The sequence below is a fragment of the Neophocaena asiaeorientalis genome, unplaced genomic scaffold, assembly GCF_003031525.2.
Source record: "Neophocaena asiaeorientalis asiaeorientalis breed wild unplaced genomic scaffold, Neophocaena_asiaeorientalis_V1.1 scaffold210, whole genome shotgun sequence".
Lineage (NCBI taxonomy): Eukaryota > Metazoa > Chordata > Mammalia > Artiodactyla > Phocoenidae > Neophocaena > Neophocaena asiaeorientalis.
This window is the reverse complement of record NW_020172282.1, coordinates 1,504,243-1,522,864: the sequence shown is the minus strand read 5'-3', so window position 1 is coordinate 1,522,864 and position 18,622 is coordinate 1,504,243. Positions and strand designations below refer to the sequence as shown.

Below are 18,622 nucleotides of genomic sequence, written 5' to 3'. Positions count from 1 at the left end.
GCTTTTGACTGCTGTCCATTTTCTCCTTAAACCACCTTCTATGACTTCACACCACTGCCAAGATTGCCCTTGAGGATCTGTTTCAGATTCCTCATTGCCTTGAGTCATTTAACCTACCCACCATCACCATAAATACATTCCCTTGTACACTTTTGGGTTGTCTTGCTATTTGTGTTAGCAATTAACTCAACAAAAAATCTTATCTCATGAAATACCGCTGTAGAAGCAAGAATTTCTTTAAAAAAATAAATTCTTCAAATTTAATACCATTGTAGGTTAATTAAGATGCAAGTTTCTCCACTAATCCCCTAGGTCTGGCATAGACTGAGTACACCTGCCTTTTCTCTCATCACTTCAGACTCCATTACTAATATACCTTTCTTTTTTATTTGTTTGCTCACACCAAAAGGGTTTTTTTCTTCTTATTGTCGTTTATTAATTTTCAAGCATTGCTGTCCTCTCCCTGATTCCCTACTTCCCTCTATATTTCCAAGAGTCCCTAGGGAAAGTGGGTGGAGGAGGGAGCCAATATGTGGGGCTGTGGCCTTGTAGCTCAGTTAGCCTCAAATTTATTTTTAAATTTACTCAAGATTATCTGAGGACATATATATGTATATATTAGTGCCAAAATATGTGCGTGCGCGGGTTCACACCTTTTCAAGGTCCATTAGGTTCTCGTGAAAATATGGGGTGAGGATGGGAGGGTCAAACACATTTCTTACGACGATACTTGGAGCGTAGCCAGCCTCAGGAGCGCAGATGGTATTACAGAAAGTTGTGCGTAGCGGTGGAAAGCCCGGGAGTCTCCTCCGTGACCTTGGCCAAGTCACTGAAACTTTGGGTTTATTCCCTGTAAAATGGAGAAAACCGTACTGGGTTATCGAAAGAATAAACGAAATAATGTAAGTAAAAGTACTCTGAGAAAAATAATGCTGGTTTCTTTGAACGGGGATCCCAAGCAGCTGGATTCCCATCCGTCGGTATTTCGCTCTTCCCCGCAGTCCAAGAGCTACCCCTCTGGAAGCCTGAGGCGCGGGCCTCGGCTCTCTGCGAGGACCGGAAGCAGCGTCCTGTTGGGCGCTTCCCCGGCTTCTCCCCCAAAACGCGGGGTCATCCTTCCTAGGCCGGAGGTGAGAGTACGTCTCTTCGCTCTGCTAGGCCTCTGGGAGAAGCGACCGGCACCCGGGGGGATGGGGAAGGGATGGCCGCCGGCCTGGGGCCACCTCACGGGAGCCCCACCACCACTCCTAGCACGCGCCCGCGCAACCCCTCTTCATACCCCTCCCCGCCCCCACCCCGGCTACCTCTTCCTCACGCCCCCGGCGCTTCCCCGCGGCCTCCACCTCGTCCCGCACCTCCTGGCCTCTTACAGCGCGTGCGTGCACCCCCTCTCCTTGTCCGGGTACCCCGTGGCGCCTGACCCCCGCCCCCCAAGCCGACCTCCTCCCATCACCCTCCGCGCGCTTACCTGACCTCCCGCGCACCTACCCCCGCGCCCATTCTCCTCGTGTGGTCTCGCGGAGTCGGGTCCCCGTCCGGGAGCGGCGCCGTGTGGTGGAGGAAGGTGTCCCGGGACCGTCGGGAGCAGGCTCAGCAGAGGAGGTATTTCCAAGGGAGAGTGGGTCCCCTCGGGAAAGACCCACGGATCTGGGACTCTGGGCGAAACCTTCCCTCCAGGGACCGGGTTCGTTACGGACCCTCGCGCGGTGTTGGGGGTTTGGTCTCTTGGGTGGAACTGAGAGCAATTGTGGACCCGGCACAGACTTCGCTCCTGGTGCGGGAGACGCAAAGTGCGTCCCGGTGGCCACTCCTGCGACTTCCAGAGGATGCTTTAGCTTAGGGGCCCTCTGTGTAACTCCCCTAGACGGCTCCAGACACGTGGCCTCAAACCCCACCTGTCGCTCCGGTCTCGATCCCAGATTCGGTTCCGGCTCAGGATCATATGGGTCTGCTGCCCTTCTTTGCGCTGGGACCCCGGCCACCGGCTCTGGACCGCGCAGCACCGTAGAAGGTGTGGATGGCCTGAACTCAGACCCCAGCCCTGCTCCTTTGCCTTTGGTCTCCTTACCTGAGCTTGCCCTGGCGGGTTCCTCAACGTGGGGATGAAAAGAACCTTACAGGGCTTTTGTGGGGGTTTAAATGAGTTTGTATTTATTAAGATCCCTAAACGAGTGCTTAGCACATAGTAAATTCTCTGCGTTTCGGTTGTGGAGCACTGTATAAAGTTGTGTCATTTATTTGGTAACCTTGTCTTTCCCGGGCTAGAATATAAGCTCTATGCAGCCGCAGGCTTTGTTCGGGTCACCGCCATATCTTCAGTGCCTAGAAGAGTTCTCGGTGAAGTGGGGGAAAAAATGGTAGAGAAGAAAAATAGGGGCACATATAACAGTTTAAATTAGCTGTCAGTTACTAGTGATACATATACTAAAATGCTACTAAGGAAAGTGTCTTCCCACCTCCTTCCTGCTAACAAGCTAGCGATACTTGGAGAAATTGTTGCCCCCATACATCACTATGTTGCTGGTGACACTGTGATTTGATACAGCGTTTTCTATAATCTATTTGATAATACATAGCAAGATATTTGTCCCTTTTCCTTTGACCCCAGTAAGTCAAGTCCTTGGGACATCTTTGAAGGAAATAATTTGAAAGGAGAAAAATAGTATATTTTCTGAAAATGTGCTTCCCAGCATTGTTTATAATTGTAAAAATTAGAAACAGCCTAAATATTCTACAGTAAAAAGATAATTAAGTAAATAATATGGATGTCACAGATGAGCAGTAGACGTGGACATGAAAAAATGGAAATACATTAAGATGGAGGAATATGCTTTTTTCTTTTGAATGGTCCCTTTAATGCCAAAGTAATATTGTTTTTAAAATTAGTAAGCATCGAAAAAAAAATCTATGCAAAAGTACTTCTCTCGTGAGACTATTCCTTAGAGCTCCTTGCAGCAGTCTAGAAAAACTTAAACTGGCTCTTCGAGGCTGACCCAGAGTCATAACTTTCCTCAGCCTTCCCTTATTTCTGTTCTCCAGGAGCTCCTCTGCAACCCTGGCTGAACTCTTATTGTGATAGTCAGCCTCACGTGCATGATTTTCAGAATAGATTGCGAATTACTCATGTATGTAAATTAATGCCTCTGAGCTCTTTGATTCTCTTAGAGAAGGAAGTGTTCTTTGAAAGCATGGTTTATGTTAAGATTAAGGGCAGCACTTTCTGTACAGTCTTATGTTTCTAATCTTAGTTGTATCGTTCTAAGAAGCATTTGTCTCTGCCTTGTTTCCACTTGTCTCTTTAATCATATTTAGGAGTGTCCATAAGGAGAGTTTCACCTTCTTGAAGATTAAAGCCTAGCAGTTCTGAGCTATTCCTAGTCCAAATGTCTGCCAAATTGAGAGAGACATCAAAACTCCTTCCACAAACTTCAGGGGACCCTGACTGCATTCTGGCAATGAAGGTGGAAGAGGGAGGGCAGGCCTCTAATATGGTCTCCAGCCGCCACTGGAGCAGCTACTACAGCTCAGAGGCCTACCGCCAGCGGTTCAGGCAGTTTGACTACCAAGAGTCATCTGGGCCCCGGGAGGCTCTGAGCCGGCTCCGCGAGCTGTGCTGTCAGTGGCTGAGGCCAGAGGTGCACAGCAAGGAGCAGATCCTGGAGCTGCTCGTGCTGGAGCAGTTCCTGGCCATGTTGCCTGAGGAGCTGCAGGCCTGGTTTGAAGAGAACCGACCAGAGAGTGGAGAGGAAGCCGTGGTGATGCTGGAGGAGCTGGAGAAAGAACATGACAGGGTGGCTGAACAGGTGAGAAGGGGCTGTGGGCATGAGGGACAAGGCTGAGTCAGGAGCTCTGGCACATCACTGGGGTTAGAGCTCCCAAATTGTACTCCCACTCAGCACAACTAAATGTAGAGTGTGGTGAGTGGACTCCCAGCTGTGCCAGAGAACAGAACGCGCCTCTGCCTTCCTCCCTTTTCCTGTGTCCCAGGATAGTTTCTTCACTGTTATTTTATCTTCAAGTCCCAACCTGATTCCCTTCTTCAGCCTCAGTTAGTACCAAACTGTTTCTAGGTCTCTCTTGGACGAAATGAGGACATGCTTGCAAAGAAGCTATCAACTTGTGAAATCACTCAGGAGACACCATGTAGCCAGCTTAAGCCCACAAAGAAGCAACTGCAGTGGGCATCGAAGGAGCATCACACCTTAAGACAAAATGGTGAGGGGCAGGGTTCAGTTCATGGTTGGGGGGTGGGAAGGTGGCCTCTCAGCCCACCCATCACACACATCTAGGCTGCGTTCTGTAAGCGGTCTCCAATCTCCCCTCCTGCCTCCTGTTCCTGTGGGAACTTCCACCATTATATATCCTGCCAGTGCACATTCTCAGTATTTTGTCCTCATTTCCTTCTCAGAGATTCTTATAATATCGTTCAGATTTTTGAATCCTTGACATCATCTCCATCCGGATTTTCAAACCTTTTTTTAAGCAGCATGGCCCTCTTCTCAATGAAATTTTATGCGGAGTTGCAATATATTAAACAGATGAAAACACAGCTACTCTGACTAAAGCAGGAACAAGCAGTGTCAGCCCACCTCTTCCGCCATCAGGCAGTCCCTGAGGCCCTTTTGACGGACCCCAAGGTCACGGTCTAAAGACTGATTCATTTATTTTTATAACTTTTGTTTATTGATACTCTTGTACTAAATCTTGCTTATTGCTACCCACTACCACATTTAATTCCTCTCCTTCAGTTGCTCCTCTGCTTCTCCAATAATTCCTCATCTTTTAGGCCCTTTCTTTTCCTCGAGACTTTCCTCAGTTTCTAATGTATCTTTTTACCCCTACCCACCATTCTACCTTTTGCACAGAGCTTTTCATCTTTTTTTTTTTAGAGCTTTTCATCTTTATAGTTGCCCGCCTCATCAGTATATAAACCTCTTTCACCTTTTGATCTTCTCAGTGTTTTCTGCCTTACCCTCTCCATCCTCCACATTGTGATGCTATATTTCAAACATGCCAGCTAAAAAATAGTCTATATATATTTCATTTGGATCATTCTATTTCGTTTTCCTTCCTTCTGAACAGAGAACTGGTTACATTTGCTTTTCCATGTATTATTTCAGATAGAGACACCGGAACTATAAATGTGAAATCAGCTTCAAGGCGAAAGACTTCTTCAGGCAAAGAACTGCATCACAAAGTTTCTAACACTCTTCAAATGAATGCTTCCCAGAGTTTCACATTTAGAGGAACCTGTGAACAAGATAGAAAGTTTGAAAGAAGACAGGGAAACCGTACTCGAAAAAAACAACACAAATGTAATGAATGTGGGAAAGTCTTTACTCAGAGCTCAGCCCTTAATCTACATCAGAGGATCCACAGTGGAGAGAAACCTTATACATGTGACGTGTGTGCAAAGGCTTTCAGCCGAAGTGCAATCCTGATTCAACATCGAAGAACCCACACTGGGGAGAAACCCTTCAAATGTCATGAATGTGGGAAAGCCTTTAGTCAGAGCTCGAATCTTTTCAGACATAGGAAAAAACATACTAGAGAGAAAGTCCCATCAGTGCTGTGAGGGAGTCAAAACATTTACTGAGAACTTTTTCAACAGGGGAGCAGACACAAGGCACCAATACTCCTTTAGCATAAATCGGTAGTTTCAGTGGGCACCAGTTTCCTTTCAAAGGTTGTAAAAGCCACAGGAGAGAATGTAGAATATTTTCTGTCAGCATTGTTTGCTTTTCTGTACAGTGTCAGTTCAGATGATTGAGAGTCTAAAGCTTAAATCGGATTTCCATCCCTAGTGCAACTCTTGAAAAGATACTCTCAGACATGTCCTGTTTCCATTATTAACACAAATAATGAACTAGTATTTTCCTTTTTAGACAAGTACATTTTCCCTGTTGAGAAGGAGTGTGTGAGTTAGTATATAAGTGGGTATTCTCCATTTCATTTCTTGCACATTGGAGTTACTAGACCAAAGATTAAATCAGTTTTTTAAAAAAATTTCCTGGAAATTCTCTGGCAGTCCAGTGGTTAGGACTCCACACTTTCACTGCTGCAGGCCTGGATTCAGTCCCTGATCAGGGAACTAATATCCTCCAAGTCACGTGGTGTGGCCAAAAATAATAATAATAAAATATAATAAATTTCCTGTTTTATTTTCTGTTACCAGATTCAAAATATGAGAATAGGATTGAGGAGACCCAAAAGAATATGTACCTCAAGACCTAAGCTGAAATGTCCAGGGTCATTGTTAGGAAGCAGGTGAGTAAAGGGACTTTACTCGTCTCTTACAAAAACCTGAGAACCTACATACTGTTTTGTTTCAATTTTTAAAATTGAGGTTTAGTTGATGTATAATATCATCTATACATACTGTTGATGATACTAAGTAATTTCCTGTGTAGGAAAAAAAAAATTATCTCCTTTACAATTTATATTGGAAATATCTCAGTGAAAGCATTAAGATTTGCTCTACATGTCTTTAGGAAGTGGCCTAAATATGATGAGTGTTCTAATAATGAACAGTTATCTGTGGGTGCTTATATAAAGTTGATGATCACCTTAACATAAAGAAATAAGGAAGATGAAGAAAAGACTGTCCAAACAAGACTGATGTTACCTGGTAAGTGCAGCACATAATGGAGAAGTGTACTTACCTGGAAATGGGAACCCTTAACAGCTGGTGACTATCCTTCAGAGTTCTTCATGGCCTCTGTTCTGGCATTAATCAGCTGTGAACATGTTTCAGGCATCCCAGGACAACCTTTTCAGGGTCTTATGCATTCTTAGTAAATGAGTTTCTAGACAATTTATCATGATGTTAAGACCTTGGATTTCGATACTCTTGTACAAATGAGAAAATCTCTAAAGTTCAATTTAAAGAGTCCATTGAGTTTAACCCACATTTAATTCAATCAGATTCTCTTGTTTAAAAAGTAAATGACTGGTTTTTTTTTTTAAGTATTCTGACAATATATAACATAATGTCCCCCTTTCCAGGGATCCTTAATAAAACTCTGTATGTATTACAAGAATACATGGATTGTCGTGTCTCCCGTGGTGCCACCATTACCCAATATGGAGGCAACCATGAGAAATGAAAGTCCTTAGAAGGAGAAGGGAAGATAGGCCTCATGGTGAACTTTGTACCTCATGAAGGGTAAACATTTCATTATCAGAAAATCCAGTCATATCTAGTGCTTGGAGTAACTCCTGAGACAAATGTGGGATTACATGCTCTGCTTAGTTAGAATATTGATAAATATTAGATTAGTAAAGGGAGAGGAGAATACAAATTTTAATTTTAGAATTTTCTGATAGTGATTATACTTTGTAGCTCTAGTAAATATGAATAAGTATTGAGTTTTGTACATTTTCATTTATTAAAAATGTAAGAGTCTTTTTATTTGGGTCTCATTCTTTTTATAATTAAAGAGAGGAACAAGCCATCTATTAAAGAAGCAAATGCCTCAAAAGATACATGTATTGTGAATTACTGCTTAATCATGGAAAGAGTTTTTTGGGTACTATGTGAATAAAATGACAGAATCTAAATCAAATATTCGGAGGGAAGCGTCTTTCTTCACTTGCTTCTGCCATAAACTTTGCAAGATTACATTGTCTTCAGTGTGAGTAATCTGAACTTCTCCACCAGACAGTGATGTGAATCATATCATCTTAGAATAACGAATCTTTAAAGGGTGTCGCTGAGTACCCGAAGTTATCTTGCACTTACACAGGTCTCCTAATATGTAGAAGGTGCTAGTTTATGTAACTGGAGAATTAAATGACTTGGTGTAACCTTGATAAAATTAGCGTATTAGCACCCCATCAAACTGATTAATTTCCACAGATAGTAAATACTCCAAAATGAAATTGGTGTTTTTTAAGTGAATTTCACTCCATCTGAGCCTTTATTATTATCTATAATCCTATGTTCCCTCTTTTTCTCCCATTCTCTTCAGAGACTAGGTCAGATGTTTGTCACTGTCCTTGAAACTTCCTGTATCAGGAATGCTTCTGGATACAAAATCCACCTTTGGTGGCTTAAACAAATTAGACTTTGCAACCAGAAATCTGGAGGCGAGTTGCTGCTAGCTGTCAATCGGCAGCTGAACAATGACTTGTCTGGCTGCTATCTCTGCACTTCTTTGGACCTTTCCTTCATACTTATTTTCTCAGATATGCAAGAGAGCTGTCCCAGCTCTGGGAATGGCATCTGGGGTCAAGTCAGAGAGGAGGAGGGACTCCAGCCATGGCCATGTCTTCTACTAGGAAAAGGGAAAGCTTTCCAAGAAACTCTAGCAAAATTCTGCTTATGTTTCCTTGTTGCAGGTGTGTCTAGTAAAGCCAATGTTTTCAACTCCTAGAGGGAAAGCAGCAGGGCAGATGGGGATTGGGAACCACAGTGAGTCAGCCAACAGTGTTTGCCATACTCCTTGGCCACTTTCCTTTTCATGAGCAGATGGCTATGATTTTGCCTCCTTCATTATCAAAAAAAAAAAAAAGATGAGAACTCCACCAAGTTTGTCAACTTACCTACATCTCACCCATCATTTCCTCTCCCCTTCCTTTCAGAATAATAGAGGAGTCTCTCTTCTCTGGTCCGTCAGCATTCCTTCCCACCTCTGAAGGATGTTGGCTGCCATCAGTTATTCTCTCTCTTTTTTATTCATCCTTTTGTTTTCCTTCAGGATCCATCTCTTCAACATTCAAATATGCTGATGTGACTTTTCTAGCATATTCTTAAAAATTCAAGATGGTGGCTAATCCCTGAGCCAGGGGGAGCAAAATGGCCCTTACTTTTGCCTCCTTCATATGCATCCATCTCTCAAACACAGTGATCTTTCTAAAACATAAATTTGATTATGTACCCTCCTTGCTTAAAACACAAGCCACCCATTGCTTTTTTTTCCCCCCTTTGGCCAAGCCGCGCGTCTTGCGGTATCCTAGTTCCCCCACCGGGATTGAACCTGGGCCCTCAGCAGTGAAAGCATGGAGTCCTAACCACTGGACCGCCAGGGATTTCCCCCCATTGCTTTTAATATAAAATCAGAACTCCTAAACAAGGTTTTTGAGGCTTTTCATGATGTGACCACAGCTTACCATTTCAGCTTTCTCTTTTGTTACTGCCTCCTTAATACTCTATGCCAAGGACATTCTGAATTAGAAGTCCTTCTCCTGCCTCTGGGACTTTGTATGTGTTCCTTTTAAACTCTTATCCAGCTTCTGCACTTTATCTAACTCCTGTGTATTCTTCAGGTTTTAGCTTAAATGCCACTTCTTCCAGGAAGCCTACTGTAACACCCTAAGAATAGGTTGGGACCACCTCCACACCTTCCTATTGATTCCATAGTAATCTGTTCTCACCCTGGCATTACATTTATCACATGAAATACGATATTTTTAAAATATCAAACTACAGTCGGCCATAAAAAAGAACAAAATAATGTCATTTGCAGCAACATGGATGGACCTGGAGATTGTCATAGTGAAGTAAGTCAGACAGAGAAAGGCAAATATCATATGCTGCTTATATGTGGAATCTAAAAAAAAAAAAAACGGTACAGTTGAACTTATTTACAGTAGAGTCACAGATGTAGAACTTATGGTTACCGGGGGGAAGTGTCAGGGGAGGGATAAATTGGGAGATTGGGACTGACGTATACACACTACTATATATAAAATAGATAACTAATAAGGACTTACTGTATAGCACAGGGAACTCAACTCGACTCTGTAATGACCTATACGGGAAAAGAATCTAATGCGGTACACGGGCCTCTCACTGTTGTGGCCTCTCCCGTTGTGGAGCACAGGCTCCGGACGCACAGGCTCAGCGGCCATAGGCTCACGGGCCCAGCCGCTCCACTGCATGTGGGATCTTCCCGGACCGGGGCACAAACCCGTGTCCCCTGCATCGGCAGGCAGACTCTCAACCACTGCGCCACCAGGGAAACCCACTCCAATAATTTTTAAAAGATAAAATATCAAACTGCAAATATGGCCCAAGGAAGAGGAGGAATGATACTTTGAGAAGAAAGAAGTCACGGAATAGTAAAAGAAAAAAAAAGCCCTCCTGATCCTGGGAATGGTGAGACAAAGAGAAGGTCAGACACGGGTGACGTTTCACCTCTGCAGAAATGCTGGAGGGGGTTGGGAGAGAACTTGAAAGGGGAGAAAGCTGGGCTTACTTGTCATTGAGTGCATTGGGGTGCATTGGGAAACAGTTGCTCAGCAGACTTCCTGTGCTCCAACCCTGGACTATTGTAAAAATGGCAATACAGAGTTAGTGAAGAGTCTACCAGCTACCATGTGATTTAGAAGATATGTAGCCGTTCCCCCTACCCGATGGGGACCTTGGAAAGGAGCTGATTGAACCACCTGGAGAACTGGGATCATTGGACAAAGTAACTTTGTAGAACTTGTAGCCAGAACTGTGAGTCTCAGCTACACCTTAGAGGGGTGGCTAGAGCCAAGGTGGAGGCAAATCATGAAGGAAGGGATACTGGCCTCCTGCCTCACCAGAAGAACAGATCACTTACTGCTGCAGGTTTGGTGAGCAAGCACCTCAGACTAGCTGCCCAGAATAGAAACCAGAGAGGCTCAGGAGGATAGCAAGGCCATCTGAGACCCAATCCACAGCACCACCTCACCACAGGGAATATAAACTCTCTTCCCAGACATCTAGATGGCAGAGAAGGACAGAGGGAGAAATAGCCGTGATAGGGAGTTGAACTTAAAATGGACCGAATAATTTAATTCAACTCTTTCATCACTACCACTCCCCACTCAATGGGGTGGGAATTCAAGAAGCAAAAACATCAGTTGTAAAAAATAAGCTCCACTTTTCTTTTCAATGTGGTAGCTTTTTATCCACTAAATGGATACTATATCTACTCCTGTATTGACCTCACTATGCTATGTTTCTCCAGAGCATGAACTGCCTCATTCACGTGTTTCTCAAGCATCAGGCACAGTACATGCCCATAATAGGCACTCAAATATTTGTGAAATGAAAATATTTGCAAATCTTATATGTGATAAAGGGTTAATATCCAGAATATGTAAAGAACTCCTATAATTCAACAGGAAAAAAACAAAACCCATTTCAAAAATGGGCAAAAGACATGAATAGACATTTCTCCAAAGAAAATATATAAATGGCCAGTAAGTACAGGAAAAGATGTTCAATATCACTAATCATTTGGGAAATGCAAATCAACACCTCAGTGAGATGCCACCTCACACCCATCATGCTGGCTGATTAAAAATACAAAAAATAACAAGTGTTGGCAAGGATGTGGAGAAACTGGAACCCTTGTGCACTGCTGATGGGAATGTAAAATGGTACAGCCACTGTGGAAAACAGTTTGGTGGTTCCTCAAAAAGCTAAACATAGAATTACCACATGGTATGGCAATTCCACTCCTGGTATATACCCCAAAGAATTGAAAGCATGGACTCAAACCAATACTTGTACACTCATGTTCATAGCAGCATTATTTACAACAGCCAAAAAGTGGAAACAACCCACGTGTTCATCAATAAATCAATGGATAAGCAAAAATATGGTATACACATACAACTGGAATATCATTTAACGTTAAAAAGCAATGAAATTCTGATACGGGTTTTCCCCGCTTTTCAAAAGTTCACTTTACACCACTTCGCTTTTACGAAAGACCTACATTAGTACAGGCTTTTCCCACTATCTGAAAGTAGAGTGTTCCTATGAAACTTTTCATAAGCTGAAATGGTGTAAAGCAAAGAAGCAATTACTGTAGACACAGTTCTAAGCTATGGCAGTTTCACGCTGAGATGCTGAGAGCAGTTCTCCAGGAAGGAGCTTGGCAGTGCCACTCTAGCTGCTTGGGCGGCTTGCTGCCTCTATAACAGCTTGCCACCAAAACAAAGGCTGAATGCTGTCATTGCTTTTTGCCGTTTTCCTTAAAAGTGAAAATCCTCCTCAGATTTATTTCAGTTAGTGAAAACAGGTACAGGTATCCTCTGCTTTTTGAAAGTTTGCTTTCCATCACTGCACTTTTATGAAAGACCTACATTAGTACCTATTTAACGGTCCGTAATAGAGGCAGTATGCTCCCCACACGGCAAGACTGGCACAGCCAAGCTCCTTCCCTGGAACTACACCAAGCATCTCAGCATCAAGCTGCCGTAGCTTTGAACTGTGTCTGTGAGCATATGTGCTTTATCTTGATTTATTTCACGTATCCGTTAGCAAGATGTGTCGTAAAGTAATCGATTCTTTGCTTTACACCATTTCGGCTTCCGAAAAGTTTCATAGAAACTCCCTGCTATGGGATAGCAGAGGAAACTTGTACATACTACAACATGAATGAACCTTGAAAACATGCTAAGTGAAATAAACCAGACAAAAAAGGATGAATATTGTATGATTCTACTTACATAAGGTATCTAGAATAGGCAGACTCATAGAGACAAAGTAGAATAGTGGTTACCAGGGCAGGGGGGAGAGAGGAATGAGGAGTTGTTTAATGGGTACAGAGTTTCTGTTTAGGGTGATAAAAAAGTTCTGGAAATGGATAATTGTGATGGCTGTACAACATTATAAATGTACTTAATGCCACTGAATTGTACACTTAAAAATGGTTAAAATGGTAAACTTTATGTATATTTTACCACAAGAGCATTGGAAGAAACAAAAAGGAAATCAGTTTTCTATAATCCTGTCCTAATAACGTTTATATTCTAGTAAAAAAAAAAAAGGAATAATAAGAAACTCTATGGAATGCTGAAAAGCAGAAGATCTGGAAGATAAAATCCAGACGAGTGTTTGGTGAAGGGACTAACAATTTTCTCTTTGCCACTAACACTTAGGACAGGCAATGATGAGACTATCCCAGCAGCCCTAAAAGAAGATTTGAATGGACTATATGGGCTACAAATCCTGGATGGCTAGTAAATAATATTAAAATTAGTTATAATTTCCATCTTGGATTCAATGTATTTCCTTATATAAAGCCATATGCTAAGTTAATTACTTTATTGATTCCTGAAATTTTAAGCTAATGGATGTATCTTATTATCTGGCTCTCTTAATCATACTTGAGTTTGAATTTAGCTCAGATTAACTGGTTTGTCTTCAAATGAAGGATTATTTTTATTCAAAGGCTACAAAGACATTGAGTGGCAGCTAAGCTAAGGAACTCTACTGTCAGAGCTAATGATCAGCCAGGTAGACATCTGCAGTCTTTTCCTATGCAGCTTTGCTGGCTCCAGTCTTTTGAAGAAGGAGTTGTCAGGATTCTAGGTAGAATATCTCCAGCTGGACATGTCAGTGAGGCTGCATCAGAACTGAGTTAGTCCATTAAATTTACTTTTGATTCATTGGCTATTAGCAGTCTTGTCACCTAGGTGGTTTTACAGCTCGATTTTTTTAATATTCATTCAACCCCAAATGATTAGTCTAAGCCAATTACGATAATCCTATTCCACTTGCAAGTAATTTTGATTTAGGAACAGGCATATCACTCAATTTGGACCAATGAGACATTAGGGGAAGCCTGCTGCATGGCGTCTGGAAAAGTTTGCTTTCTTCTAAAAAAGAGACATAGGGACTTCGCTGGCAGTCCAGTGGTTAAGGCTCTGCACTTCCACTGCAGGGGGCGAGGGTTTAATCCCTGGTTGGAGAACCAAAATCCCACATGCTGCGCAGCGCGGTCAAAAAACAAAAGAGAGACATGAAGAAGAGATGATGCTTTTCTATCTCCAGATGTTGTTGTGACTGGTTATGACAGCAGGCAGTGCTGCAACAGCTGGAAGATGAAGCAGACCCATGTGGAGGAAGGAGCCAAGAGTACTACAGACAAGCAGGACTGAAGCTCTGAGGTAACAAGTTTTTTTTTTTTCCTGAGGTACCATTCCTTTAAATACTTATATTAGAAGAGACAAAAGACTTAAAATCAGTGATCTGATTATCTACCTTAAGAAGCCAGGGAATGGGACTTCCCTGATGGCGCAGTGGTTAGGAGTCTGCCTGCCAATGCAGGAGACACAGGTTCGATCCCTGGTCCAGGAAGATCCCACATGCCGAGAGGCAAATAGGCCCGTGCGCCACAACTGCTGAGTCTGTGCTCTATAGCCCGCGAGCCACAACTACTGAGGCCCTGACGCCTGGAGCCCGTGCTCTGCAACAAGAGAGGCAACTGCAGTGAGAAGACCGCACACCACAATGAAGAGTGGCCCCCGCTCACCGCAACTAGAGAAAGCCCGTGCACAGCAACAAAGACCCAACGCAGCCAAAAATAAATTAATTAAAGAAAAAAAAAGTAGAAGAAGTCAGGGAAAAAACAAAAGAGCAATTTAAAACTAAAGTAAGCCAAAGGGGGAAAATGATCAGAATAAAAATAGAGGCTCTGGTTCTAGGCAAGATGGAGTAAGTACACTCCAACCTGTCTCTCTCTAAAGAGAGATTCCCACAGAATCCTGGACAGAAAGCATGGAACTTTCATGCTGAGGACTCCTCAATGTAAATAATAGCAAGCAGACTGGGGAAGAGGACTAGAATTTCAAGTTCCACTGAATTTACCCTTTTTCCCTTTTGGTATCACCTGGCCTGGACTCAAAGGGAGCCTGAAACCCTGAAGTGCACAAAGAGAAGAACTCCAAGAGAAGTGTTCTGTGTCTGGCCCAAGGGATGGGAAAGGGGCTTCTAAGGGTCCAGAAAATAGGGGAAATCCCGCATCTTTTTTTTTTCATTCAACTTCTCTCCCTATGGCAGTGGCAGTGGCAGCAGCAGCAGCACAGCAATGGCAGGGGTCACAGGGAAGTCACCTTAAACTAAGAGAGAGGGGAACCCTTCACTCTGATCGGAGGAGCTTTGGTCCCAAGAGCATGGTGCCAATTCCCATTACTTTTATTCTCTTGGTGTCCTATCACTCCTTTGACCAGGATGCAGATGTAGTTGAGAGGAGTAAATATCACAGCAAGGAAAATAAAACCCCAGCTTTCTAGCTGGAAGACTAGTAAGGGAGGCCTCAAGGAGTGAGAAGGTGTTGCATTTGTTGCAGAGACTAGAGAGATCAAGAGTGATTCCCACAAGTAGTGTATGAACTCCTCTACTCACCTCTAAACTATGCATGCATGGATCTGACCCTAACCATCAGAGCACAGGCATTGAGAACTGAGCTACAGGGCAGACTACCGCCCAGAATCCAGACTGGCCACTGAGTGCATACACATAGAACTAGAAATGTTTGGAAACTGAATTGACTTTGGAAAGCCCAAACAATGGAGATCAGACCTCGTTACCTGACCCTAACAAGGGCAGCTCCTTGCTAAAACAAACAAACAAGTCAACCTTCAACTTAGGGTTTAAATGATACCCAGAATCTGATAACATAATATTCAAAATGTGCAGGATACAATGCAAAATTGTTAAGCATAGGAAGAAACAGACTATCTCGATTTGCAAAGAGAAAGAAAATCAAATTATATCAAGGCCTAGATGACATAGATTTTAGAGTTATCAGAAAAAGACCTTAATCAGATATTATAACCCTGCTTAGGAAGTAAGGGTGAATGAATGGAAAGACAGGAAACATCAGCAAAGAAATAGAAGGTATAAAGAAGACCCAAACGGAAATTTTAGTGCTGAAAAATACAACCAAAATAAAATATTCACTTGATGAGCTTAATGGAACAATGTAGATGACAGAGGAAATAGGTATAGATCAGTAGAAATCATCCAATTTAAACAACACAGAGAATAAAAGATTGAAAAACAGAAAAAAAACCAGACAGTACAATAAAGAAAACCACAATCCAAAATCCTTAAGGAACACAGGCACAAAATTCCTCAACAAAATGTTATCAAACTGAATCCAGCAATGTATAAAAAGAATAAAACACCTGGACCAAGTGGGGTTTATCCCAGGACTATAAGGTTGACTCAGTATTCAAAATCAAAGAAACACACCAGATTAGTAGTTGCAAAGAGAAAACACCACATGGCCATATCAATTAATGCAGAAAGAGTGTTTGACAAAATTCACCACCCACTGAGAAGAAAAAATAGGAACTTCCTCAAACTCATAAAGGGCATCTATTAAAAAGCTAGAATTCACTACAAACCTATTAGAATGGCCAAAACCTGGAACACCAACAAGGCCAAATGCTGATGAGGATATGGAGCAACAGGAACTCTCACTCATTGGTGGTGGGAATGCAAAATTGTACAGATACATTGGAAGACAGTTTGGTAGTTTCTTACAGAATTAAACATACTCTCTTGCAAATGATATGACCGATAAGGGGTAAATATCCAAAATACATAAACAACTCATACAACTCAACTTCAAAAAAACAAACAACCCATTTTAAAAATGGGCAGAAGATCTGAACAGACATTTTCCCGAAGAGGACGTTCAGTTGGCCAACAGGCACATGAAAAAATGCTCAATATCGTTAATCATCAGGGAAATGCAAATTAAAACCACAATGAGATATCACCTCACACCTGTCAGAATGGCTATCATCAAAAAGAACACAAATAACAAATGCTGGCCAGGAGGTGGATAAAAGGGGAACATTGTACACTATTGATGGGAGTGCAAATTGGTGCAGCCACTGTGGAAAACAGTATGGAGATTTCTCAAAAAACGAAAAATAGAACTACCATATGACCCAGCAATTCCAGTTGTGGGTATGTATCCAAAAAAAAAGAAAACATTAATTCGAAAAGATAATTGCAGTATATCCAGACAATGGAATACTATTCAGGGCTAAAAAAGAGATGAGCTGTCAAGACATGAAAAGGCATGGAGAAACGTTAAATACATATTACTAAGTGAAAGAAGCCAACCTGAAAAGACTATATACAGTATGATTCCAACTGTATGACATTCTGGAAAAGGCAAAACTATGGAGACAGTAAAAAGTTGCCAGGGGTGGGGGAGAGTAGAGAGATGAATAGCCAGAGCACAGAGGATTTCAGGGCAATGAAAATACTCTTTATGATATTATAAGGATGGTTATATGACATTATACATTTGTCCAAACCCATAGAATGTACAACACCAAGCGTGAACCCTAAGGTAGACTATGGACTTTGGGAGATTATGATGTGTCAATGTAGGTTCATCCTTGGTTTAAAAAAAAGAAAAAAATATATATATATATATATATATACCATTCTGGTGAGTGATGTTGATAACGAGAGAGGCTATGAATGTGTAGGGGCAGGGGATGTCTTCTTCTCAATTTTGTTGTAAACCTAAAACTGCTCCAAAAAAGTCTTACATAAAGCAAAAAAACCAAAACAAACAAACAAAAACCTCTAGAATTAAGATCATACTTAATTGTGAAAGACTGAATACTTTTTCCCCTAAGAGATATCTACTCTCTCCTCTCCTACTCAGTATTGAATTGGAAGTCCTAGACAGTACAATAAGGCAAAGAAAAAGAAATCAAAATAATACAGATTGGAAATTAAATAAATTTTCCCTATTCACAGATAACATGATTATCTCCATAGAAAATTTCACTGACTCTATAAAATATCTTCAAAATGCTAATGATGGAGTTATGATGGTTAATTTTATGTGTCAGCTTGATTGAGCTAAGGGATGCCCAGATACCTGGTAAAACCTTATTTCTGGGTGTTCCTGTGAAGGTATTTCCAGAAGAGATTAGCATTTGAATCAGTAGATTAAGTAAAGAAGTTCACCCTTGTATTGGGAGTTTGGGATTAGCAGAGGCAAACTATTATATATGGAATGGATAAAAAACAAGGTCCTCCTGTACAGCACAGGGAAATATTCAAAATCCTGTGATAAACCATAATGGAAAAGAATATGAAAAAGAATGTACTTATGTAATTGAATCACTTTGCTGTACAACAGAAATTAACCCAACATTGTAAGTCAACTACACTTCAATAAAATAAAAAATAAAGAAGAAGTTCGCCTTCACCAATATGGGTGGGCATCATCCAATCTCTTGAGGACCTGAAAAGGCAAAGGATGGGCATATTTGCTCTCTCTGCTTGAACTGAGACATCCATTTTTTCCTGCCTCTCAGACATCAGCCAGAATGAATTACATCTCCAACTTTCCGGATTCCCCAGTTTACAGATAGAAGATTGTGGAACTTCTTAGCCTTCATAACTGTAAGGCAACTTCTAGAACATATCTTAGATAGATAGATACAGATATATGGATATATATCCTGTTGGTTCTGTTTCTCCGGAGAACCTTGACTAGTACAGGAATTTATCAAGGTTCTAGGATAGAAGTCAATACACAAAAATCAATTATATTTATAAATACAGCTGTGAATAACTGGATATTTTAAAATATCATTTTAAATAGCTCCAAAAATCAGTTAATGCTCAGAAATAAATTGAATAAAACATGGGCAGGATCTACACACTGAAATATACAAAATGCTGATGAATAAAATCAAAGAAAATTTAAATGGAGAGATATAATGTGTATGCATGGATTGATAGACTCAATATGATTAACATGCCAGTCGTCCATAAAATTGATCAATAGATTTAAAGCAATTCTGACAGAATTCAGTAGGATATTTTGTGTAGATATAGGCAAGCTAATTCTAAAAGTTTTATGGAATG

The 18,622-nt window shown here is 41.6% G+C and overlaps 1 protein-coding gene across 1 annotated transcript in view; it reads left to right on the top strand.

Annotated features, from left to right (window-relative positions):
* The first annotated feature begins 1,056 nt into the window (after positions 1 to 1,056).
* ZNF24 (zinc finger protein 24) overlaps positions 1,057 to 18,622 on the top strand; it is an 81,424-nt gene continuing 63,858 nt past the window's right edge. Inside the window, exons 1-4 of the mRNA XM_024764411.1 lie at positions 1,057 to 1,130; positions 3,313 to 3,803; positions 4,071 to 4,215; positions 5,121 to 5,528. Of these exons, the coding sequence (XP_024620179.1) occupies positions 3,384 to 3,803; positions 4,071 to 4,215; positions 5,121 to 5,528 (973 nt within the window). The 5' untranslated portion in view covers positions 1,057 to 1,130; positions 3,313 to 3,383. The remainder of the gene's footprint in view (positions 1,131 to 3,312; positions 3,804 to 4,070; positions 4,216 to 5,120; positions 5,529 to 18,622) is intronic.